This window comes from Mus pahari, chromosome 7, assembly GCF_900095145.1.
Source record: "Mus pahari chromosome 7, PAHARI_EIJ_v1.1, whole genome shotgun sequence".
NCBI lineage: Eukaryota > Metazoa > Chordata > Mammalia > Rodentia > Muridae > Mus > Mus pahari.
The window spans coordinates 105,115,496-105,139,481 of record NC_034596.1 but is presented as its reverse complement, the minus strand read 5'-3'; the positions used below and the strand labels follow the sequence as shown (position 1 = coordinate 105,139,481).

General features: G+C 43.3%; 1 protein-coding gene across 2 annotated transcripts in view; it reads right to left on the bottom strand.

The window, feature by feature from the left end:
* Rcor1 (REST corepressor 1) overlaps positions 1–23,986 on the bottom strand; it is a 71,951-nt gene that overhangs the window by 4,777 nt on the left and 43,188 nt on the right. For both annotated transcript variants that reach the window (XR_003844214.1, XM_021202002.1), the window contains exons 4-11: positions 16,979–17,031; positions 13,335–13,496; positions 10,849–10,967; positions 8,824–8,902; positions 6,176–6,370; positions 2,792–2,869; positions 2,531–2,588; positions 1,457–1,686 (exon numbers count right to left, since the gene is read on the bottom strand). Coding sequence is in view for 1 of the 2 variants with exons in the window: in XM_021202002.1 (XP_021057661.1) it covers positions 1,457–1,686; positions 2,531–2,588; positions 2,792–2,869; positions 6,176–6,370; positions 8,824–8,902; positions 10,849–10,967; positions 13,335–13,496; positions 16,979–17,031 (974 nt within the window). In the remaining variant the exon portion in view is untranslated. The remainder of the gene's footprint in view (positions 1–1,456; positions 1,687–2,530; positions 2,589–2,791; positions 2,870–6,175; positions 6,371–8,823; positions 8,903–10,848; positions 10,968–13,334; positions 13,497–16,978; positions 17,032–23,986) is intronic.

Genomic DNA, 23,986 nt, shown 5'->3' with positions numbered 1-23,986 from the left:
TCCGTGTTCTGAGCGCTGGCGTCCTAACAGCTAAGTCCCCAGGCTCCTGGTGAGCAGACGTCATTATGAGCCAAGTCTCCTGCAAACTAAGCTCAGAGCAGAATCAGAGGCTGGAAGGAGGGCTGTGATGTGAGGAGGACAGACGACAAGGGAGTTCACGCCACCAACTCTGGTGACCCACTAACTTTGATTCCCAAAGCTTACAGGTAGAGGAGAGTACAGTAGGAAGAAGGGAAACGGACATGTAGGTGATGATGCCCTGTGCTCTGCCCCGCTGTTCTATTTTTAGAGAGATGCTGAAGTGAACAGACACAGAGAAGCTCTAACATGCTACTGGGGATGTGAGTCAGTTACAGAAGAGTACAGCCACACTGAGGAGGACATGCTAGGGCCATACAAGACCAACAGGCACAAGAGACGCAGTCTTCATGAAGGAAAGTTAGAAGCCCTGATGAAGTTCAGCCAGCAGGGCTGAGCCAGGCTTAGAGAACAAAGCCAAACTCCTTGCAGAAGAACTGGCCTCCCGGTAGGCCAATGGCCTTAACGTCCCCTCAGCTCTCTGCACCCCTCTATCCACACTCTCTCTGGTTCAGTGTCCTACTGATCTTGTTTCCAATACCTTGGGAACACTGAGGAAACAGGCTAGAATGCCTTCCTTATCACAAATCCTTAGCCTGGCCCTGCATGAGGATAACTCAGGGGTGCTGCTCACACTCTAGTGTGCACATTTGTACACACACTATAGACTTTCTTATAGAAAGTACTCAAGGGGCTGGAGAGATGGCTCAGTGGTTAAGAGCATTGGTCGTTTGCTCTTCCAGAGGTCCAGAGTTCAATTCCCAGCAACCACGTGGTGGCTCACAACCATCTGTAATGAGATCTGATGTCCTCTTCTGGTGCGTCTGAGGACAGCTGCAGTGTATTCATCTAAATAAAATAAATAAATCTTTAAAAGAAAAAAAAAAAAGTACTCACAAATCCGATTCTCAGAGGTAAGTGGTCCTGATACAGGAAGTGGAAGGACAGGTCTCTAGGCTGAGCTACCCTGACAGCCCTGATGAAAAGTGTGCCATCATCTCCAAAATCGCAATGCCAGTCACTGTCACATAAGTCCCAGCAGCCACAGGACCTAGAACTGCCTTCAGCAGCTCAAGCTAGCCATCCCTGGACAGCAATATCAGCTGGACAGTAGCTGCTAGCCATTCCTCAAGAGAGCCTAAGGCACGCAGCCTCACCTAGAAAGGAGGTGAGCAGCCCCGGACAATGGCAAGACTGAGACTACTGAGTGGGCCACTCAGCAGCAGTTTCTGATAGTTTACACATGTAGAAGGAAGCCAGGCTGTAGCTGAGGAGGACGCAGCCCACAGTGATGAGCTACCCACGTCAGCACAGACACTGCCGAGTGACTGGGAAAGTAAGCTTGGCGCAGGGAAGAGACCACGCCTTCCACATTTACCTCATCTTCCTCCTCCGGGATCTTGATGGAGCTTTCTGGGGACTTGATGGGTTTCTGGTTAGCGGGCCCATTGGTCTCGTCTTTCCCGTGTTCTGCTTCCCATTCTTGTAAAACTTCATCTATGTTGAAGCGGCGCCGATAATTTACAAAAAAGTTTTTCACCTGAACAACTGACTTGTTCCCAATTACATCTGAGATCGCCTGAAAATCTCGCCCATATTTCCTAATGGCTAAGAACAGAAGAGAATATTTTTTTTAAAAAATTTAGTATAAGAGAAAAAAGTTTAAAATTTAATTATCTTTTATTTGATGTGCGTATTTTCCCTGCATGTATGTCTGTGCACCACATGTGATTGCCTAGAGAGGCTAGAAGAGTCAAATATTCTAGAACTGGGATTACATGTGGGTCCTTTGGAGCTAAACCTGGGTCCTACAAAAGAGCAGCAAGTGCTGTTACCATTTTAAAAAGAACAGCTCAGGCTGGGAGATGACTGAGTAGGTAAAGCACTTGCTCATGACCTGGTTAAGCACAGACATAATGTTATAGCAGTGGAAAAGCATGGCAGTCATCCTTAGAGGTATCTGACAGACAACGGTGTAGACGTTTAGTAAAATCCTGTCTAGTAGGAACCTCTCAGGACATATCACACAAGCTGCTGTGAACATTCTTCTTTGCCCTTTCAGAATTCCTAGTCTGAAAGCATTTCTTGTCTTCTAATGTTAAGGCTCACCCACTCAGTGCAATGAGCAGACACTCTAACACTCTAACACAGCCTTAGACAGCCGCAGCTTTCATGCTAATTTAAAAAACAGGAAGGGCCTGTGGTTCCAGCCCTTGGGAGTTTGAAGCAGAAGGATTTTGAGTTCACAGCCAGCCTGAGCAAAAGATAAAGCTAGGAACCTGAACTGAGGGGTTTCACGGCAGCATAGCACCTGGTTGGTTGGCATGGCCCTGGGCTCACTCCTCAGCAACAACACAGGCATCAAGTACACATGCCTGGGAGAAGACGGGCTGGGACACTAGAGTGGAATGCAGCATTTCCCTTACTTGTATCACAGTTCCCGTGTGCATACCTTGTACGGCGAGAAGCTGCTCTTCCGTTGTCCAGCGAGCGTTGCATTTCTGAATAACCTAGATATCCAAATGGATTGTCAGCTTATTACATGCATCTTTATGGCAGCTTAATGAACCTTTTACATGTCAGGGTTTTGATATAAACTTAGTTCCTTAAATTATATCTATGTCTTTCCAAAACATGACATTTTAAAGCTATGTACCACACAACATTTCAAGCACATTAACTCGATCTGACTCTAAGAGAAATGTCACCCTACCTCTGGGAGTCGGTAAGGCTCTATTCCACCATCAAGCTTCTCTTTAAGAGCACTGTTCGTCTGCTTGATGTTCTGAATCTGAGAGAGAAGAGAGCTTTGTTTTATATACACAGCTAGGAAGACATCTTCGGTGGGAAAATGGAAAACCACGACGGCAAAATTCCTCCCGGCCTAACTGACCAAGGGTAGCGCCTTCGTCTTCTCATAAGTGATTTTTTTTTTCCCTATTTTTGGCTTGACTTAGCATACCTAGCTTTTCTATTTACGTCCAATCATAAAACAGAGAGAAGGTCAGAAATTCAGCCACGGTTCTTTCATTTTCCCATGGATACCCAAGAAACAGACAACTATGCCCTTGTCCTGCAGATCTCGAGGGAGGACATTTTTAGTGCGTGATGAGGTGGAAGGGTGACTTTTTTTTTTTTTTTTTTTTTTTTTTTGGTTTTTCGAGACAGGGTTTCTCTGTATAGCCCTGGCTGTCTTGGAACTCATTTTGTAGACCAGGCTGGCCTTGAACTCAGAAATCCGCCTGCCTCTGCTTCCCAAGTGCGCCACCACTCCCAGCAGGAAGGCAGACTTTTAACACTTTCAAATATAACCTAAAGAAAAAGATTTTTTTCTGGTTTGTTCTTTTTTTTTTTTTTTGAGTCAGGGATTCTCTGTGTACTCTTGGTGGTCTTGGAACTCACTCTGTAGACCAGACTGGCCTTGAACTCACAGAGATCCGCCTGCCTCTGCCTCTGCCTCCCGAGTGCTGGGATTAATGGTCTGCACCATCATCACTGGGCTAAGAAAATCTTACTAACAAGTAACATTAAAAGCAAGACTTCAGAGTAGGACAGGCACGGCACACCATTTAGTTCCCCACACCCTTGTACTGAACAGCAAGTTCAAGACCTGACTCTATCGCTAATACACAGTGATAGGCAGACAAAACACGAACGAACACAGAGAGAGAGAGAGGGGGGGGGGGGAGAAATCTCGCTGAGTCCCTAGGCTACCTTGGACCTTGCAGACTACTCTAGACTGGCCTTGAGCACACTACCCTCCTGTCTCAGGCCCCTAAATAGTGGTAACTACAGCCTGTTTCACCAGGCTCTGGTTTCTAGCTTCACATGTGATGCATGTGGCCATCAGCAGACAAGTTGGTACAGTTGATCTCTCCTGTTATGTGGGCTCTGGGGGGACTCAAATAGATGAGCTTCACCTGGGCCATTTCACCAGCCCCACACCTGGCTTCTTCAACAGCCTTTTATACCAACATATTCTTTTCTTTTCTTTTTCCTTTTTGCCTGTCCTTTTTCCTCAAGACAGGATCTTACTATGTAGCCATGGCAGATTTTGAACTCGCTATGTAGGTGAGGGCGGTCTCACACTAACAGAGCTGGGCCTTCCTCTGCTCCTGATGCTGGGAGTAAAGGCGTGTACATCGACTTCTGGCTCCCACATCATCTTTTAAAATTCCATTTTGTCAAGTGCTTTGGAATGGGCTGCTCTGCTCTTTGAGGTAAGTTCTCACTTTGTAGCCCATGCTGGACTAAGAGTTGGAGTTGGAGGCCAGCCTGGACTACAGAGCACATCTTGTCTTCAGAAAACCCAGAAGCGAGAGATGGAGAGCTAGAATCCAGCATTTAGAGTTAGAATAGACAGGTTAGTGGTCAACATACTTATCAACCTAAAAGGAAATTGAATAAAAATCAGGATACAACTGTGTGTGGCATTTAAAGAAAAAGCAAGCAACCCAACCCACGTGGCTGCCCTCCTGCCCCATGAACCCCCAAGGTAAACATGTCACACTGTACTTGTCCTGTGAGACATTCCTTCTCTACATAGGACCTCCTGCCACAAGCATATCCACTGAGTAAGTGGACACTTCCAGCCCCAGCCTCAGTCTTGAAGGCCGGGAGCCGAGGACAGGCAGCATTCTGGGCTTCTGGTAGAAGGAGCCTTTGTTTCCCCTGCTCACAGAAATAGGCAGCTGGCTCCACCTCCATCTCCCTTTCTTACATCCCTACATAGATTCACAGTTCTAAATGGCTTCTGCAGCTTTCAACACAGCAACTTTGGGACTTCTTGAACTGGTTAATCATGTTTTCTGTTACTCTGAAATGAGTCTTTCCTTGACATACTCCCAAACTTAGGTTCCTGATGACACCATCCCACTGACTGGCTGCTGTTTTGACTCTCAATGTGCATCTAGGCTTTAAGCCCTCCTTCCTCCCTCTTTAAAACTGCCAATCTGAGTAATTATTTCAAATTAAAAACACTCTTGTCCTTGACCCTGCTGAGAAAAAACAAAACCTGTTTTCTCCTTCCACACTTAGTAAGAGGAGGACCTCTTCTTCCCTCACCACTGTGTCCCCACACAGCAGGGCTCGCCACATAAGCAGCACCAGCAATGTCTGCACAGCAGCAGCCCAGGCAGATCTGCAAGGATCAGACCCAAGGATTAATCTTCTCATTTGAAAAGAGGTCTCTAGGAAGATTAAGTGATTCCCCTAGGATCAGAGCCTAGCTGTGCTGGCGGCAGGCTAGACTCTGGGAAGATGCTTGCTGCTCCTTAAACCAAGGGAAAGACAGAGCCATCAGTTCCATCACCTGGCCACCTCTGACAGCTGGCTCCCCATCACTCAGTCTCATCAACCAAGAGGGAGAAAGAGAAACGGAAGAGGGAAGGACAAAGGAAGGGAAGAAGATCACAGACTGATGGAAGGTGCGTTCTAGACTGTGAGGCTGACCATGATAACACAACAATAATGTCCATGAACTGGCTATGGAACCAGTGGTGTGCGTGAGCTCTCTGGTACAACTGCCACCACGGACATATCCCCAAACCCCAAATGTACATAAATAACTTAGATAATCCCACTGAAGTACGTACACATCCTTACACATCAGAAACGACACAATGCAAATAATTACAGATCTGTATAGGTGGAGGGCATATCATCTCCACTTGTCAGAAAATTCTATAAACATAGCAATTTGAGGGGCTGGAGAGATAAGATAGCTCAGCAGTTAAGAACACCGACTGCTCTTCCAGAGGTCCTGAGTTCAGTTCCCAGCAATCACATGGTTGCTTTCAACCATCTGTAATGGAATCTGATGCCCTCTCTGGTGTGTCTAAACAAAGTGACAGTGTACTCATACATTAATACTAAAAAAAAGAAAAAAAAATTGGGAAGGGGGCAATATCCAATTGCCAGCGAAAGGCTGTGCATCACTGGCAATCAGGGTTCGATCCCTGGACTCCATGAAAAGGCAGAAGCAAAGAATCCACGCCAGATGCTGTCTTCTGACCTCCACACACAGCATGTTCCCCTTCCACACACCTGTGAGGACACGCTAGTGTGCAAGCTGAATCTCACACTGGGCTTGAAGTACCTGTCGTTTGATGGAGACCAGCTCCATGTCCAGCTGTCTCAGCACCGTGGTCGCAGCAGTAGCATTAGCAGACACAGCCTCCACATCTTCTTGAGAAAGAAACATGCCTTTCGGAGGTTTCCTCTTTGCTCTATTTTTAGCTTGTGTGCTGTGCTTTTCTTTTTTGACCTGAGGAACTGTCTCAGTAGGGGGTACCTGCATGATATACATATTTGGTAAATAAAATTAAAAAACAAAAATGTCAAATGGACAGTAGTAAGCATGTGTCATTAACATAGTCCCCAAACAACCTAAAACAATCACCATGCTTATCTAAGCACCAACTACTTAAAGATAAACTGTGGCAAGGAACAAAGAAAACATTCCTTTGTTCTTCAATAGAAACATTGTATTCTCTGTCCTCTGATGAAAAGTAAAAAGGAACAACCGGAGAGAAACAACAGCCTGTATTCTCTCTTGAGCCTTGTGGCCACCTACTTGTGTATAAGAGGAGAGGTGGTCTGAAAAGTTTTCCACTAGGAAATACAAACTTTGGAACTGGAGAGAGGGTTCAGTGACTAAGAACACTGGCTGCTCTTCCAGAGGACCCAGGTTCAACTCCCAGCACTCACATGACAACTCACAACTATCAGAGGATCTGAACCCTCACACATACATGCATGAAAAAAAAAAAAAAAACCACCAAAACACATAGAACAAAAATAAACTCTTAAAAACAAAAGAAAGAAACTGGTATTTCATACATCATGTCTTCTTGGACAACATTTAGCTTTTAGAGTGACATAATTTGCTGTAAAAATGTGCTATCATGCTTTTTTTTTTTTTNGNTTTTNAAGACAGGGTTTCTCTGTATAGCCCTGGCTATCCTGGAACTCACTTTGTAGACCACGCTGGCCTCGAACTCAGAAATCCGCCTGCCTCTGCCTCCCAAGTGCTGGGATTAAAGGCATGAGCCACCACGCCCAGCGCTATCATTCTTAAAATAAATCATTGGGTTAATTTTTTTCTTTTTCTTTTTTTGGCTTTTCAAGACAGGATTTCTCTGTGTAGCCATGGCTGTCCTGGAATTCACTCTGTAGACCAGGCTGGCCTCGAACTCAGAAATCCACCTGCCTCTGTCTCCCAAGTGCTGGGATTTAAGGCGTGTGCCACCACTGCCGGCTTACTTATTATATACAAAATATTATATCTTATATATTATAAGATATTATATATAAGTAATATAAGTAAGATATATATTTATATATAAGATATATATTTATATTTATATAATATTATAATATATATTTTATATATTTTATAAATATATATAAATATACAAATATGTATTATAAATATATAATATATAAAATATATAAGATATATATATAAAAAATAACCCCGGCATGGGTTAATTTTTAAAAGTACTTTCTCTAATATCAAATATAAAAGCTTGGCAACAAAAGGGTTCTGTCTTATTATTAGGTAATCATTTAAACTTAGGATTTTAAGTTGAGCATGGTGGTGATGTATCTGTAATCCCAGCATTTGGGACGCAGAGGCAGGAGGATCAGGAGTTCAAGGCCATTCTCAGTTACACAGTGAGCCAATCTGGGTTATAGGAGACCTTAAGTATGCACATGGGAAACCTTAAGGCAACAATTCAACTTTTAGAAATTATTCTAATAAGAAAATTTGTAAAAAGACTTAGATATATGACCATTAGCTCCTTGCTGTTCACAAAGAGAGGACTTAAATAAGCTATAAAGCTGTTTAAGATCAGTTAAATCAATTCTGAAATACTTATATAGTGAAGTAATACATGGGCTATGTATATAAGTATATTTAAAATACATTTCAAAAACTGTACAAATTAAGGTATCACTTTACAACTTTTTTTTAAAAGATTTATTTATTTATTACATGCAAGTACACTGTAGCTGTCTTCAGACACAGCAGACAATGGCATCAGATCTCCTTACAGATGGTTGTGAGCCACCATGTGGTTGTTGGGATTTGAACTCCGGACCTTTGGAAGAGCAGTCAGTGCTCTTAACGGCTAAGCCATCTCTCTAGCCCACTTTACAACTTTTAAAAATAAAAATTCTGAGTTATATATACATATGGGCATATATGTTTTAGAGGAAGGTGTCTTAAAAGCTACCAAACTGTGACAATGACGATGGGTGACGATGCTGTAAACCACTTTAACTCCTCTTCATTGCCTATTTTATTATAGAAATCATGTAACATTGCTATACTTTTACAATTGGCCTCTTAGTTTTCCAAGCTTCAAATAACCATTCCTGCCACTGCAGGGCAGAGCGGAGATGCTTCTGTGCTCCAAGTAATCATGCCTAAAGGCTGCCCAATCCTGCCCAAAGTCCTGCCCAGACGCTGGCAGCTCCCCGGCTCGCTCCATTCACTTTCCAGCCCTGTCTTGTTACCACCGTTCTCTTACAGAAGATAGCAGATGTAGAACCTTAGGGTCCATTCCATGTGATAGAGAAATACCATTCCAGATTCTATAAAGCAAAGCTGGTGTTGTGTACAATGTTCCATCTGAGTGTTTGGAGTCATGACTTAATGTACCAATGTACAAGAGGCAGGTGTTACGGGGAGAACCGGTGCTGGCGCTTACTGCCTGGGAACGGTAGGAAGACACATACCTCCTTTTTGCTTTCCTTGTTTGGATCAATCTCAATGTCAACGGGATTACCGCCGTTTGTTTCCTCCAGTTCATCCTCACTGAAAAGCAAGAATGGGGCAGAAAGGTTATTCTGTATTAATTCTATTTCATATAAAAACTTAATAAATACATTCTAAAATTGCTCTATACAGCACCAGACTGCTAGAACAAACATTTTTATATAGAATTCCAACTCTGTAGTTCTTTTGGTCCAGTAGTTCTCAACCCTAATGCTACAGTCCGTTAATAAAATTCCCCATTTTGTGGTGACCCTAAACCATAAAATTATTTTCACTGCTACTTCATAAATGTAACTTTGATAACTGTTATGAATGCTAATGTAAATAGAGGTTTGATATAGGTTGATATATCCAGAACCACTGTTCTGGATATAGAGAAATTTGGCCCAGAGTCCTAGCCACTAACCGTATAGAACATTGTATGGGAGGTCAATGACCACTTAGTGCTCCTGTCATGCCCTGTAGTGCTGTAAGTCTGTATCCTAACAGAGTGAAGGGCACACTGGGCAGGGGGCACAGCAGTTCTCAGTACCAGTGCAGTAATGCAAAGAGTGATACCTGGGAGTGTTGGTTGGCTTTCCATGCCATAGTCAAAGATAATAAATCCCAACCTATTTTATCAAATTTTGACTTACTTAGCAGAACATATCTGTCTGCACACAGCAACCAATTCAATGTATAATCAAACTAGGCCTAAGATATAAAGAAAATAAAAGCTTTGATCAAAAGAGTACTAAGCCAGGCACATGCCCTTCATCCCAGCACTAGAGACACAGAGGTAGGCAGATGGCCTGCCTGCTCTACATAGTGAGTTCCAGGACAGCCAGAGCTACTTTGAGAGCCCTTGAAATGTATTACAGAAAACCTGGAAAGCCTGAGTTCTTAAAGGTCACACACTCCTACCTCTTTAACACAAAAGCCTTTAGATTTGAGCACTGCCTTCTGAGAGCCAACCATCTCACTCCTTCTGAACAAACCTGCCCAGGGGTATCAAGCAGAACCTTCAGAACTGACCTTAGACCTCACAGAGTGCGGGGATATAACCAACCATTTTCACAGATCGCTATATGTAAGCTGAGGAAGCAAGAGTAAGCCACATCCTTCCTTCTTGAAGTTTAATGAGTTATCCTTAAAATGAATATCTAGGCTGGGAGGCAGGCTCAGTGGTAGAGTACTAGAAATGTATAAACTGCTAGGGTCAGGAGGGGGGAAGGGAGGAAAGGAGGGAGGGAGAGAGGGAGAGAGAGAGGGAGAGAGCAAGCCCGCAAAACTAATAGCCACAACAAAGCAATCCCTTCTAAGAGATTATGAGCTGACCTCTATCCTCACAGGAGACACGAGATGGTTAGCGCTGCTCAGTACTCATTTTTAACTCAACAGGATCTAGAATCACCCAGGAGACAAGCTTCTAGACATGCTTATGAGGGATTTTCTAGATCAGGTTAGCTGAGAGGTGAAGCAGGACCATTCCATGGAGGTACGGTGAGCAGCAGCTTGCCCTCAGTCCTGCCACCCTGCCTGACCTCTCTTCCTTGAGCTGTTTAAAACACAGTGAGTGGCTCGTACAAAATCTACTTTCTTTCTTTTTAAAGCAAGCTAAACATAAACACATGCTACATGACTTTTTGTTATCATACTCAGTAAATTCTGATCCATCAAAGGACAGCAAAATTCCTTCAAAGGTGTCACCTTTAAGGGAAGGAGAGAATGTGTTAACATTCACTGATTGAAGACTAGAGATTTACAGAGAGCCTTTCATGTCTACTATGTCTCAGGAGGAGACAACTGAAGAACCTTGTATCAATTCTCGTATGGGGGAAGCCCTGCCTGGCACCTTTCCTGTCCCCAGCTCCCAGACACTGACACACAGACACACACACCTTTCCTGTCCCCAGCTCCCAGACACACACACACACACACACACACACACACACACACACACACACACACACACTGTCAGATGACATCCGCGGACGCATGCTCACCTTTCTTCCCGCTCCCGCTTTTGTTTCCGAGCATGGCGATCCATTACACTCGTTTTAGTTCTAGTTTTCTTCCAAGAGTAGTAAAACTTCACCAAACTTGCGATGGATTTATCAGGAAGCTAAGTGCAGAAATCAAGTTGGTGAAAATATGAAGCTAGAGTTTACCAATCAAATGTGCTTAGGATACACTTCTTAAGGATCGGCCACTGGATTTTAAAATGTACAGAAAAGGAAACCCTAACAAAACACATTTTTTTTTTTTTTTTTAAAGGTTGACTGATTATATATAAGTACACTGTAGCTGACTTCAGACACTCCAGAAGAGGGTGTCAGATCTCCCTATAGATAGTTGTAAACCACCATGTGGTTGCTGGAACTTGAACTCAGGACTTCGGAAGAGCAGTCAGTGCTCTTAGCCGATAAGCCATCTCTCCAGCCCTGCATTTCTCTTTTTAAAAAATTATCTTTAACTTTATTATAAAAAAGTTGAGCCAAAAAAAAAAAATTCACACACCCAAATTAACCAGATTCAAAGACCATACAACTCAATGAACTTCTATGCAGTTAAAGAGGTCATTCAGAATCAAAGCTGTAGAGTTTCACATTGCATTTTATACTTTCAATATTGAATATTTATCAATATTCAATGTTTATCAACATGTACTTTATCAACCACCAAAATTGAAAAATTCATGAGTCTGAACTACAAAAATGATTAACTTTTTAATAGTTTTTTATTTTTTTTTAAAGATTTATTATTATACATAAGTACACTGTAGCTGACTTCAGACGCACCAGAAGAGGGTGTCAGTTCTCATAATGGGTGGTTGTGAGCCACCATGTGGTTGCTGGGATTTGAACTCAGGACCTTTGGAAGAGCGGTCGGTGCCCTTACCCACTGAGCCATCTCACCAGCCCATGATTAACTTTTTATGCATTTTGTAAAGTAATATATTTTCTTTTTTAATTTTTAAAATTTGTATAGCCCTGGCTGCCCTAGAACTCAAACTGTAGATCAGGCTGGCCTTGAACACAGAGATCCATCTGCCTCTGCCTTCAAATACCACTTCTTGTGTGTGTTTGTTTGTCTGTCAGCTTGCTAGCCTGAAAGCTGGCAGTCCCAGCAAATCCATCACCCCCACCCCCACCCCCACTGCAACTGCAGCTATGTATGCGAAATGCCTCAACTGTTAATGTGGGTTCTAGGATTTGAATTCAGTTTTCACTGCCAGAGTTAAAATGACTCTCTTACCACAGAGCCATCTCTCCAGTCCCTAGGTTTAATCTTTACAAATTCATTTTAACATTTAATACAAGCACCAGGGAACTTTAATGTGGAGTTTATCAATAGCTTCCTAGAGAATAAAAAATATAGCCAGGCATGGTGGCACACACCTTTAATTCTAGCACTCAGGAGGCAAAGGCAGGAAGATCTCTGTGAGTTCAAGGCCAGCCTGGTCTACAGTTTGAGTTCTAGGGCAGCCAGGGCTATACAAATTTTAAAAATTAAAAAAGAAAATATATTACTTTACAAAATGCATAAAAAGTTAATCATGGGCTGGTGAGATGGCTCAGCGGGTAAGGGCACCGACCGCTCTCCCAGAGGTCCTGAGTTCAAATCCCAGCAACCACATGGTGGCTCACAACCACCCATTATGAGATCTGACACCCTCTCTGTCAGGGTTGCACATAAAATCCCTGTCTCAAGATACCAAGAATCATCCAACCAAAAAAGCAAACTTACAGATCAGGGCTGTGATATTCCTTCAAAAGTGGTCATTAGAGATCCTGCCTGTTGACATAACCTTTTGAGGAGAACAGCTACAGGGTGGGGGTGGGGTGGGGTCTTTTGTGGAGGCATAGCTTATGCATTTAGAATAGAGGCTTCAGTCTGTACTAGAAATGCTGAGCTACAGAGCAGTTTTTTGTTTTGTTTTGCTTTTTGGTTTTTCGAGACAGTTTTTCTGTGTAGTCCTGGCTGTCCTGAAACTCGCTCTGTAGGCCAGGCTGGCCTCGAACTCAGAAATCCGCCTGCCTCTGCCTCCCGAGTGCTGGGATTAAAGGCATGTGCCACCACTGCCCGGCTACAGAGCAGTTTTTAAAAAAGCAATTTAGTAAGCTGCTTTTTCTAAAGGGGATTTTATTCAAAAGGAAATACTTGGGGCTAGAGACATGGTCAGTGGTTAAGAACTGGCTGCTCTTCCAAAAGGTCATGGGCTCAATTCCCAGTACCCACATGTCAGCTCACAACAGTTTGTAATTCTTGTTCTAGAGACCTGATGCTCTTTTCTAATCTCTGTAAGCACCAGGCACACAAGTGGAACAGAGACATAAATACTGGCAAAACACACACATAAAACAAGCAAGCAAATAAACTAACAAATAAACGAGACATTTGAAGTTGATGATAACTCTGTCTCACAAATAGTATAAGATATAAGAAGCAAAAATTAAAACAACAAGAACAACAACAAAACCCTGCTTACCATTTGCTGGATCCTATGAAAAGTTTTCCCATGAAAACTAAAGGCTTGCTCAAACAAGACCTTGTCTTCTACAGTCCACTCATCTGGAAAGGGGGTGAAGTTGGGCAAGTCGGCCAGTGATTTTTCAATATTATGCTTATGCCAAAAGAGCATCCCAAGAGCCTAGAAAAATGATATTGGCAACATTTTAGAACACATAATCGAACCATTAAATTGGGAGTGAAGACAGCAAACAGATGGGCGAGGAGACCTGTGGAGAGCCAAGGCACTCGGCGGCTGCACCCTGTGTGACATCTGGTCTCCCCCAACTACTCTTCAGCATCCAGCTCAACGGTGCTGAGCACACACATGATGAGTGTGTGTACCCAGGCTCAAGACTCACCATCTGTGAGGCAAACACTGTGCCTGTTCAACAGCAGCACTCTTCCCTTCAAATCCTTCCTTCCAGGCCCCAACCAACTGCCTAGGATTCTGACTTCTCTGAGAAAGTGTCTCAAATAAGCAGAAAACAGACATTTTTGTCCCTCAAGATATGGTCTCCCTATGAAGTCCATGCTTGCTTCACACTCAATTCTCCTGCCTCAGTTTCCCTAGGGGTGGGATCACAGGTTCCTAGCTATTCCTTTTGTTTGCCACAGGGATTATATTGGACATTCTAAAGTTGTAAGATTCAGATTGGAATTTATGTTAGAGTAGTTTCAACAAAATATAAAAATTTAGCTTTTTACACAGCCTTTCAGCTGTGGGCACCACAGACCTCAAGCTGCATCATATATCAGGAGAAGGGAAGCAAGCTAAGGCTGCACAGGGATCCCTTGGGCTATATGGGAAATGTAGATTAGCAGACACTGAGGTAATACTATCAGCTTTCAGCCTATTTCCCCCAGTACTGTTTGTATCTTAAATTGTTGCCTTGACTCTGCTCTTACTCCTTCATCCAGGTCTGAGTCACTGTCTAGTGTCCTTTCCTTTCTTCCTCAGGACTGCTAGAGCATCCTTAAGGACTAGGCAGACGTAATGCATGAGGAGTCCTTTATTATTTTTAAAATCTGTTAATGTCTGAGTTTATAATTTTATTTAGCTGTTTGTTTGTGTGCTTGAATGCAGTCACGTGTGTGCATGCATGCACTAAAGCCAAAGAACTCATGTGTATGACGGAGGGCAGCTGGCGTGAGTGACTCAGGAATGAACTTCAGACATCAGATTCGATGGCAGGTACCCTTACTCATGGAGCCACCTCGCCAGCCTCTCGGGTTTTTGAAGGACCGGTTCTATCAGGTATAGGACTGTTTTTCCCTTCTCATTCTCTGTACTAGGAAGTGAACCCAGGACCTACCACTAAGCTGAATCTCTCTCCAGCCTAAACAAACAACTCTTGGATCAAAGTCTTTGGTTTGTTTGTTTTCCCTTGCCATTCCAACACATCCTATCACTGTCCTTGGGACTCTGAAGCTCCGGATGACAAGTCTGCTAGCTTTACTGTCAGCCCTTGCAGCCCAAGAATGGCTTTTTTTCTTGCATCTTTGGCTTTTGAGTATTTCATACTGAATCTTGGTGTGGGTAAGTTCATCTTGAAGTGTGTTGAGCTATTTTGAGATGGCATCGATTTTAGGGGTTCTGTACTTTTCTTTTTCCCCTTGGAAATCTCTCCGAACTCCTTCTATCTTCTCCTGAAGCTTCCTAACCCTTCACTATTCTCCTTGAGGATGTCCCACGGGATTCCTGGGTTCTGTTCACTCCTGTTCATCTCCTCCCCCTGCAAACACAAAGTTTGCCTTTTCCTGGTCTAGGAGTATACAGGATAACCTGGTCCCCCACCTCTAGTACCACAAACAATAAAACAATTGTCTTATGTTCAAATGCATTGATCTGCCTACTCAAAATGGCCCTTTTGAGTATTATTAAGTTAATTAAAATCTTGGGGTAACTGGGGTGAACAGACAAATTCATGTCTGCCCTCAAAAGGTTTTTCCTTCAGTGGCCATACTTTCTGGCTTTGAGTATGCCTTGTGTGTTCTCTGCTAAAAACTGGGCATCTAGGGGCTGAAGAGATGGCTCAGTGATAAGAGCACTGACTGCTCTTTCAGAGGTCCTGTGTTCAATTCCTAGCAACCACATGGTGACTCACAACCAGCTGAAATGGGATCTGATGCCTTCTTCCAGTGTGACTGAGGACAGCTACTTATATATTTAAAATAAATCATCCTTTAAAAACAAAACAAAGCTAGGCATCTAGATTTAGCCATGCAATAGCCTTGACAATCAGATGCTTGCTTCCCCTGAGGTGCAGCCTTCTCTCGCACTTTTTATAATAACTGTGAGCTGTCTGTGTGGCAAGGATCAGCATGAGGTGTGACTTTTTAGATCTTTTCTGTACCTATTTCTTTCCCTGGACATACCCAGCAACTTTCTAATTTTCTCCTCTCATGTTGTTCCATTTGATTGCTTTAATCTTTAATGTCTGTCTCTCAGAAGAGAAAAATGTAGAGAGAGCAAGAGGGTGAGGGCTTTGGCCCTTTATTTCCTAGATGGGACTCCAGCAGGGAGAAGAACTCAACAGGGAGGGGCAGCAACAATGACCACTGGGTTTTTTGCCTGCCCTTCCATCATAACAGCAATCAGTCATAGGTCAGAGATCAAGTGTTCAGATTTCCAACATGGAAAACGGTATGTTTTTGTGTACTCTAGTTCCCACAAGCCACATGCAAGATGCTACAGGAATAAATGTGCAGCTGCAGATAAGGGAAAGACAGCTATGGCCTGTGTGTGGACAGGAAATAACCAAAGCTTCAAGTCTCTCTGTGTTTTGTTTTGTTTTAGTTTTTCAAGACAGGGTTTTTCTGTGTAGCCCTGGCTGTGGAACTCACTCTGTAGACCAGGCTAGCCTCGAACTTAGATCTGCCTGCTTCTGCTTTCCAAGTGCTGGGATTAAAGCTACAGGACACCACCAATAGACCCAAAGCTTCAAGTCTTTACAGAGCAGATGTGCCACAATAGTTATACCACAGGTGCTTCCAACTCTCCTGGAATGCACTCTTTATTGTTAACTTGTTATTTGTTTCAGCTCACTGAGAAACCAGCTCTAGAAGTGAGTTTGTGAGTGGTTCCTCGGTTCCTCCTCCCATTTTAGACTCAAATATGTTCCTCTTAAGGCATTTTACAGGCTCCTTGTCTGGGGGTGGGCTGACAATGTTCCTAAGGCTATGACAGGGAGGGAAGGACAGCCAAACAGCCAAGGCAGAAACAGGATGGCTGGGAGCAGCTAGAAGCCTGTTTCCAGGTCACTATCCTACAGAAGCGCCTGCAGTGGAAAGAAACTCTGAGTACAGCTGTGGGAAGCTCATCTACAGGCAAAAGCTCACGGGAGAACTCTAGGCCTGTACCTCAACTCAGCCAGTCAGTTGGGTGTTGTAAGCAACAAGTCTGAGATAAGACCATAAGTCATTATACAGTCAGAGATCCTAAGGGAGCGTAAGGTATTCCACAACAGGACGAGAAACCAATCACACATTCTAATGAGAAAACCAAACTAGTCAGCAGTTACTGCCTTTTGCCCACTCAATAAGGCTGACAGCTCACAGAAGACACTGACCCGGTGGGTCCGAGGCAGACTCTGCTTTCCACAACAAGAAATAAACTGTTACCTGCTCCATGTTGTACCCATGCTTCTCTTTGGCAATAGCGATGTACTCGTCCACTGAAAAACAGAGGAGACCAGATCAGCCCGAGGACAGCAAGACTGCACTCACCAGAGCCATCTCCTTCAAAGCCTATCCTGCTCACGTGGAAATAAACCAACCCAACATAGAATACAACCCCAATGCGCATCGAAATCCCCCAGAGAAAGGTCCAAATGGATATACACAAATACTAACCTATTGCTACCTAGTGAGACTATGAACATTTTAAACATCCTGCTTCAACTTCTATCTTCTAGGATTTAGAAACTTATTTAGTGTAAAAGGAAATAGGACAGACAAGAGAAATGGCTCAGCAGTTATGAGTACCACAAAGGAGGACCTGAGTTTGATTCTTGGCACCCAGATAGCTAACAACTCCTGTAATTCCAACCTGGGAAAGTGGGAATCTGGCTCTCTTCTGTCTCTACTGTAATCCCCACATACATGGCACAAATGACATACACACATATGTACATATAAATATATATACACACATATACATAATATTTTGTAATTTTAAAATAAAACAAAACAAAAAAACCACCACCACAGCTACTGTTTGTCGGTCTATCTGAGAGAGCATCTCACTACATAGACCAGGCTGCCTCTGATAAAGCCAACTATCGAGGCTACTTTCATTTTGGTGGATATACAGAGTATCTAAAGGTTGTGACAAGTACATTAACATGTGGAGCCTTGACACCCATGAGAGAACCTGCTCTGTATCAGTCAACAGACAGATTTTTAGCCATTATCCTTGAAATATAACAGGGTATATTATCCTTGAAATATCCAGGGTGGGTAAAGGCCATTGGCTGGGGACTTAGGGTTCCTGGAATGCCTTGTTAGCATGGGAAGCATTTCCGGAATCACAGGTACTAGCTGAACAGGTTCTTATGGGGAAAAAAAGAAATCAATCTTATAATCTAATTGTGGCTACATGGCATTCCTCAGATAGAGGCATATGCTTGGCACAGCGGTGCATGCTGATAATCCAGCAGTGGGAAGGCAGGAACAGGATGGTCCTGAGTGATTGCTGCAGAAAGCTTTGCTGACTTGATGAGAGACACTACCTGGAAATGTAAAGTGAACAATCAGAATGGCCAAGATCAATAAAAGAATTGACGGCTCATACTGGAGAGGATATGGAGTAAGGGAACACTCATCCATTGCTGGGGGGTGGGGGGCGGCCGTGCAAACTTATGCAGCTACTACGGACATCAGCGAGGCAGTTCTTTGGTGAGCTAGACTAGACCTACCTCCAGATGCAACTATACCATTCTAGGATATACCCAAAGAATGCTTCATCCTACTACAAAGAGTTGCTTAACGTGCTCATTGCTACTCTATTCATAATAGCAAGATACAACCTAGATGTCTGTCTATGAATGAATGAAGTGGTATATATTTACACAGTGGATTATCACTCATCTGTTTATAAAAAAATGAAATCATGAAATTCACAAGTAAACGTATGAAGCTAGAAAAAAAATCATCCTGAGTGAGGTAACCCAGACCCAGAAAGACAAATATGATATGTGCTGGTGTTATCTATAAGTAAATATAAGTAAGCTACAATTTATGTAACCACAGAAGATCTGTGTAGAATAGGGAATGAGAGGGATGTGCTGGATCACCATGGGAAGGGGAAATATAATACATGGTCACAGATGCATAAGGGATGGACTGGAACTGGAGGATCAAGCAGGAAAGGGAAGGAATAGGAAAGAGGGGAGGAAATACAGGAATGGACAGCTAAAACTAGGGCCCATTTAAGGGGTTGTATAGACACCTAATACAATAGAAGCTCCCTAAAATATATACATGGAATATAACAGGGGGACAGACCCCTGGATGGACATCACTTGTCACCTAATGAAGTCTCCACTGCTAGGAATGGATTAAGTCTTGTCATGTTGTTGGTCAAAGGGGCCCCATGAGAACCTCAAACAACTCAACGCTGTTCCCAAGGCTATCGTAACCCTGTTATGAAGACAGCACTTACACAGTTTCCTGAGCTAGAACCCTGATCCCAGTACTAGGGAGGGGGATCTCTGAGATTTAGGCCACTCAAGCCTAAACAGTGAGATCCGACTGAAAAATAAAAAAGTGGCTAGAATGATGGTCCAGACTTGCTCCTGCAGAGGACTCAGGTTCAATTCCTAGCACCCACATGGCAACTGACAATTATCCTTAACTCCAGTTGCAAGGGTCCAAAGGGCACAAACACACTCAGGTGAACAAACATTTACACACATAAAGTAAAATAAATAAATCTAAAAAAATAACCCATCAAAAGGGCTGGAGAGATGGCTCAGAGGTTGAGTCTGCTCTTCCAGAGGTCCTGAGTTCAATTCCCGGCAACCACACATGGTGGCTCACAACCATCTGTAATGAGATCCAATACCCTCTTCTGGTGTGTCTGAAGACAGCAACAGAAAAACAACAAAGGTAAGACAGTTTGCTAAGTCAATGCTGGTGGTATCTGCCCCCAAAAGTAGAGACAGCACAGGTCAGCTGTGTTCATGAAGGGTCAGGATCCAATCCAAGTTCTGCCTCTATTTATTGTGCTTGCTTGCAAAAAGGTCAAGCCTGACCCTGAACTGTGGCAACAGCTCTATAGCAGGGTCTGGCCCCAGACACTGATATTTTAATGCTTTGCTATAGCAACTTATAGGTTCCTACTATTTAATAAAATTTCGGTTACTATCATTTTGGATTTACCTTCAAGACTGGGACCCAAAGGACTGGGCTTTAAAAAATTCAAATGGGGTCTGGCAAGGTGGATCAGAGGTAAGAGAAGCACCGGCTGCCACGCTGCCAATCCTCACAAGCACACTCACCCTGGATCGAGGGGAGGGTCAAGTGCAGCAAGCTGCCCTCTGACCTCTACACTTGCAAGAGTGTGGACATACACACCCAAAATTTAAACAACTAAAACTAAAGTGGAGCAAGCCTGCCAATGCCAGCTACCATGAAAACAGAGTTCCTCCCTCTCATGCCCACCAACTTTCCCTTTCCTTTTCTTGCCTTTTTTTGTTTTATTTTTCATCTGTTTATTTGTGACAGTGTCTCTCTATGTAGCTCTGGCTGTCCTAGAACTTGCTATATATGTAGGCCAGGCTAGTCTTAAACCCAGAGATCTCAACTGTCATTTGTTTTGAATACTGAGTGTCCACTATCCCCAGCAGAGCTCGGTCACCTAACTGGGAACACAGCCATGGGTATCCACTCTTCTTTCTTTTCTTGAAATGTTCTTCAGACAGAGTTAATTATACAAATACTAATTTTGACAGGCCTTTCTGCTACACTACCTGGTCCTCACTTCTCTCCAATTTCCTGAGAGAGGTGGACACCTACCACCCACCCTACTTTGCACAGGACAGCAGTCAGTACAAGAGATGAAATGGGAGACATGCATTGGTCATGGTTAACTTCCATGAAAATAAACTCTCCGTCTAAGAAAACCAGCTCTGTTCTCATAAGAACAAAAGATAACAGGAGCTTAAAGTAAATGAAATGGATCAAGAGAAACACAAGTTCCCTGAGGATTTCTCCAACACTTCTGTGTCTCAGTGTGGGGCTGAGGGGCTCTGTGCAGAGCCTCGTGGGGGGACCAGGGTAGGACTGTTAACAGAGGTCACACAGCTTAAGAAGCTGCAGCACAGTGACGCCCTCAGAGCATCCTGTCACTGACTGTTGCGAATGACCCCGCCTACAGGTCAGAAGCATCGGAATCAGCACTGGGCAGACTCAGTCTGCTCTGAAATACCACCACCATGGCACAAAGCAGTGGCTCTTTACTTGACAAGTACTATCAAAACAAGCATAGAGAGCCACCTGATATTAACTCTGATAGTGACAGATATGCACCACTGTGATCATAAAACATAGACTACATTAATCCATGGCTTTTTAGGGTTGCGGTGCTCACTATTTGGTGTAGCTTCAACAGAGTAAAATACAGCCATGATCAAAGGAATGTGATAGAGGCCAAAGGCAAGTAACAAAATATGCCTTGGCTTGCGCTTTGTTTGTTTCTATATTAATATTTTTTTAACCCAATGAAACAATGTCCTTAGTATGAGTGGTAAGAGTTTCAAATTCAATTGCAAAAGAAAGAACACAGATGAAAACTGCTATGGTAACCTCAACTCACCCCTCCCTCCCCCAGACACTGCAGAGATTCAGAAACTGTAATCCTGAATAGTTTACAAGGAGTAGTAGGCTCACACCACAAGGCAGGTTGAGGACAAAGCTTATGGTCTTAATGAAGCTTTAAAAAAAAAAAAAGACTATCATGATTTGCAGTGGCTCTAGGTACTGCAAAGGACACACTATAGTAATTTCTGTCACAGCTTAAAATTGAGACTGCCAAACATTTCTAAAGAATGTAATAACAAGATTGGAGATGCCGCTCAGTAGAGAGTTATGCCTAGTGTGCACAAGGCTCTGGGTTCAATCCTCAGCACAATGGAGTATGATTAAAAAAGTACCATGGCATTTCCTTTTATTATTATGAAAGAAGTTACCCTTAAGACTCACTCAGAAGCAAAAGGAATATTTAAGTACAACAGTTCTGCCACCTGGTGGACAAAGACCTTACTACAGCTAACATCTGAATCCTAAATATCTTTAAGGAACAAGACAAGTCAGAAATAAGAGAACTATGCTATTTCTTACTATTTCCACTGCATACAATACTCATTCCCCAGCCATCCAGTAAAGACCACAATGGAAGAGACAAGAGATGACTGCTCCATCACAGCCCAGGAGGCTAAGTTCTCTTCAGGTCTTAAGTGTACTTCTGTGTAACTGGATAATTCTGTCCTCTTTTCCAGAACTCACATTTGCATATCAGTGTAAGAGTGAGCAGACCGGGCTGGTGAGATGGCTCAGNGGGTAAGAGCACCCGACTGCTCTTCCGAAGGTCCGGAGTTCAAATCCCAGCAACCACATGGTGGCTCATAACCATCCGTAACGAGATCTGACGCCCTCTTCTGGAGTGTCTGAAGACAGCTACAGTGTACTTACATAATTACTTAAATAAATAAATCTTTAAAAAAAAAAAAAAAAAAAGAGTGAGCAGACCAGGGCACACCTTTACCCTCAGTCCTCAGGAGGCAGGTGAGTCTCTACGTGGCTAGTTTGGACTTCATAGTGAATTCCAGACCAGCCAGAGCTACATGGTGAGACCCTGTCTCAAAATAGACACACACACACACACACACACACACACACACACACACACACACTCATGGTAAGATACAACACCCCTTCAACTCTTCCACACCAAATCAACTTACCTGACCTGTCCCTAAGCAGGGAGCTGAACATTCAGAGCAACATTATTAACTGTGTGTACTAGGCTATGCACGAAATAATTCAAAGACTCAAGATCTGTCTGACTTTAATAGAGAGGGTTGGGTAGAGGGTGGGGGCATAGAACAAGACAGTTTGTCATCTATCTATTCCTCAGCAGAATGGAAAGAAAGAAGCCCTGGCTTCTCCTAAGAAACTGCTAGTTGAACTCCTTTGCTCAACTATAGAACAAGAATGAGACTCTCCGTCAGTCCTTCATAGAATAATAGGAAAACATTTAAGATAAGCAAGCGTAAACAATGATCAAATCAACTCTGTCACAACATTTCTTCTTTGCAGTGCTAGAAATCACACAGGGAGTTCCACACATGCTAGGCAAGTGCTCTCCTACTGAACAGTTCCTTTTATGTTACTTTTTTCAGTCCTGAGAAACAAATCCAGGCCTTTCCTATGTTAAATCAATTTTTCTGCCTCTGGGCAACACCTTCAGTGCCTAACGTATATTTGTATCTTTGTTTGCTGGTTTTTCGAGACAGGGTTTCTCTGTGTAGCTTTGGCTGACCTGGAACTAAGCTCTATAGACCAGACTGCCCCTGCCTTTCCAAGAATTGAGATTAAAGGTGTGCACCACCACTGCCAGGCTCCTGATGTATTTATTTCATTCATGCCCCAAACTTCCTTTTCATGACTAGAGACTGCCTTAGAAATGTCTCATTTCAAGGCTACCTTCAACTAGGTCTTAGGCAGGTGGGATGGTGGCAATCAGAAAGCTGTTTCAATCTCTAAATTCCAGTGCCTTGAGTGGTTTACCTGTCTAACCCTGCATCTGTAGGCCTAGCAGGCTGGTGAGTGAAGCAGGCTGTCTAATACAGGAAGCTTACCTGCTTCACCAAGTCACTTCCTCTCTATGCCTGATCCTTCTGGGCACGGGGGACAAAGTTAAGAATATGTTGAAGGGGACAAGGGGACTTAAAAATCCTACTACTGGGCTGGAGAGATGGCTCAGTGGTTAAGAGCACTGACTGCTCTTCCAAAGGTCCTGAATTCAAATCCCAGCAACCACATGGTGGCTCACAACCATCTGTAATGAAATCTGCCGCCCTCTTCTAGAGTGTCTGAAGACAGCAACAGTGTACTTACGTATAATAAATATATATTTAAAAAAAAAACCCTACTACTTTCAATGCTGCAACTTTGTGTGCAGTTATTCTTCGCGCAGCATAAACACTGTGGACACTGCTAGAGAAACAGGCTCTTCAACAGCTTGCAGCACAGGCTGCAGCAGGACAGTCTATAATAAATTATCTATTGCATGTATTGGAATTCACCCTCCAACAGACTTTTTAGGTCTACTTTATGGCTAGTGCTATTTGGGCCTTTGTGGAGGTCTCCTTACAATTGAAAAGAGAAGTAACTCAAACAATTAATTACAATTGTCTTAAGTACCAAAGGAGGAACTATTCTTTTTTTTTTCTTTTTGGTTTTTCAAGATAGGGTTTCTCTGTATAGCCCTGGCTGTCCTGGAACTCACTTTGTAGACCAGGCTGGCCTCGAACTCAGAAATCTGCCTGCCTCTGCCTCTCGAGTGCAGGGATTAAAGGCATGCACCACCATGCCCAGCAGCAGTGTATATTTTTGCTATATTGTTAC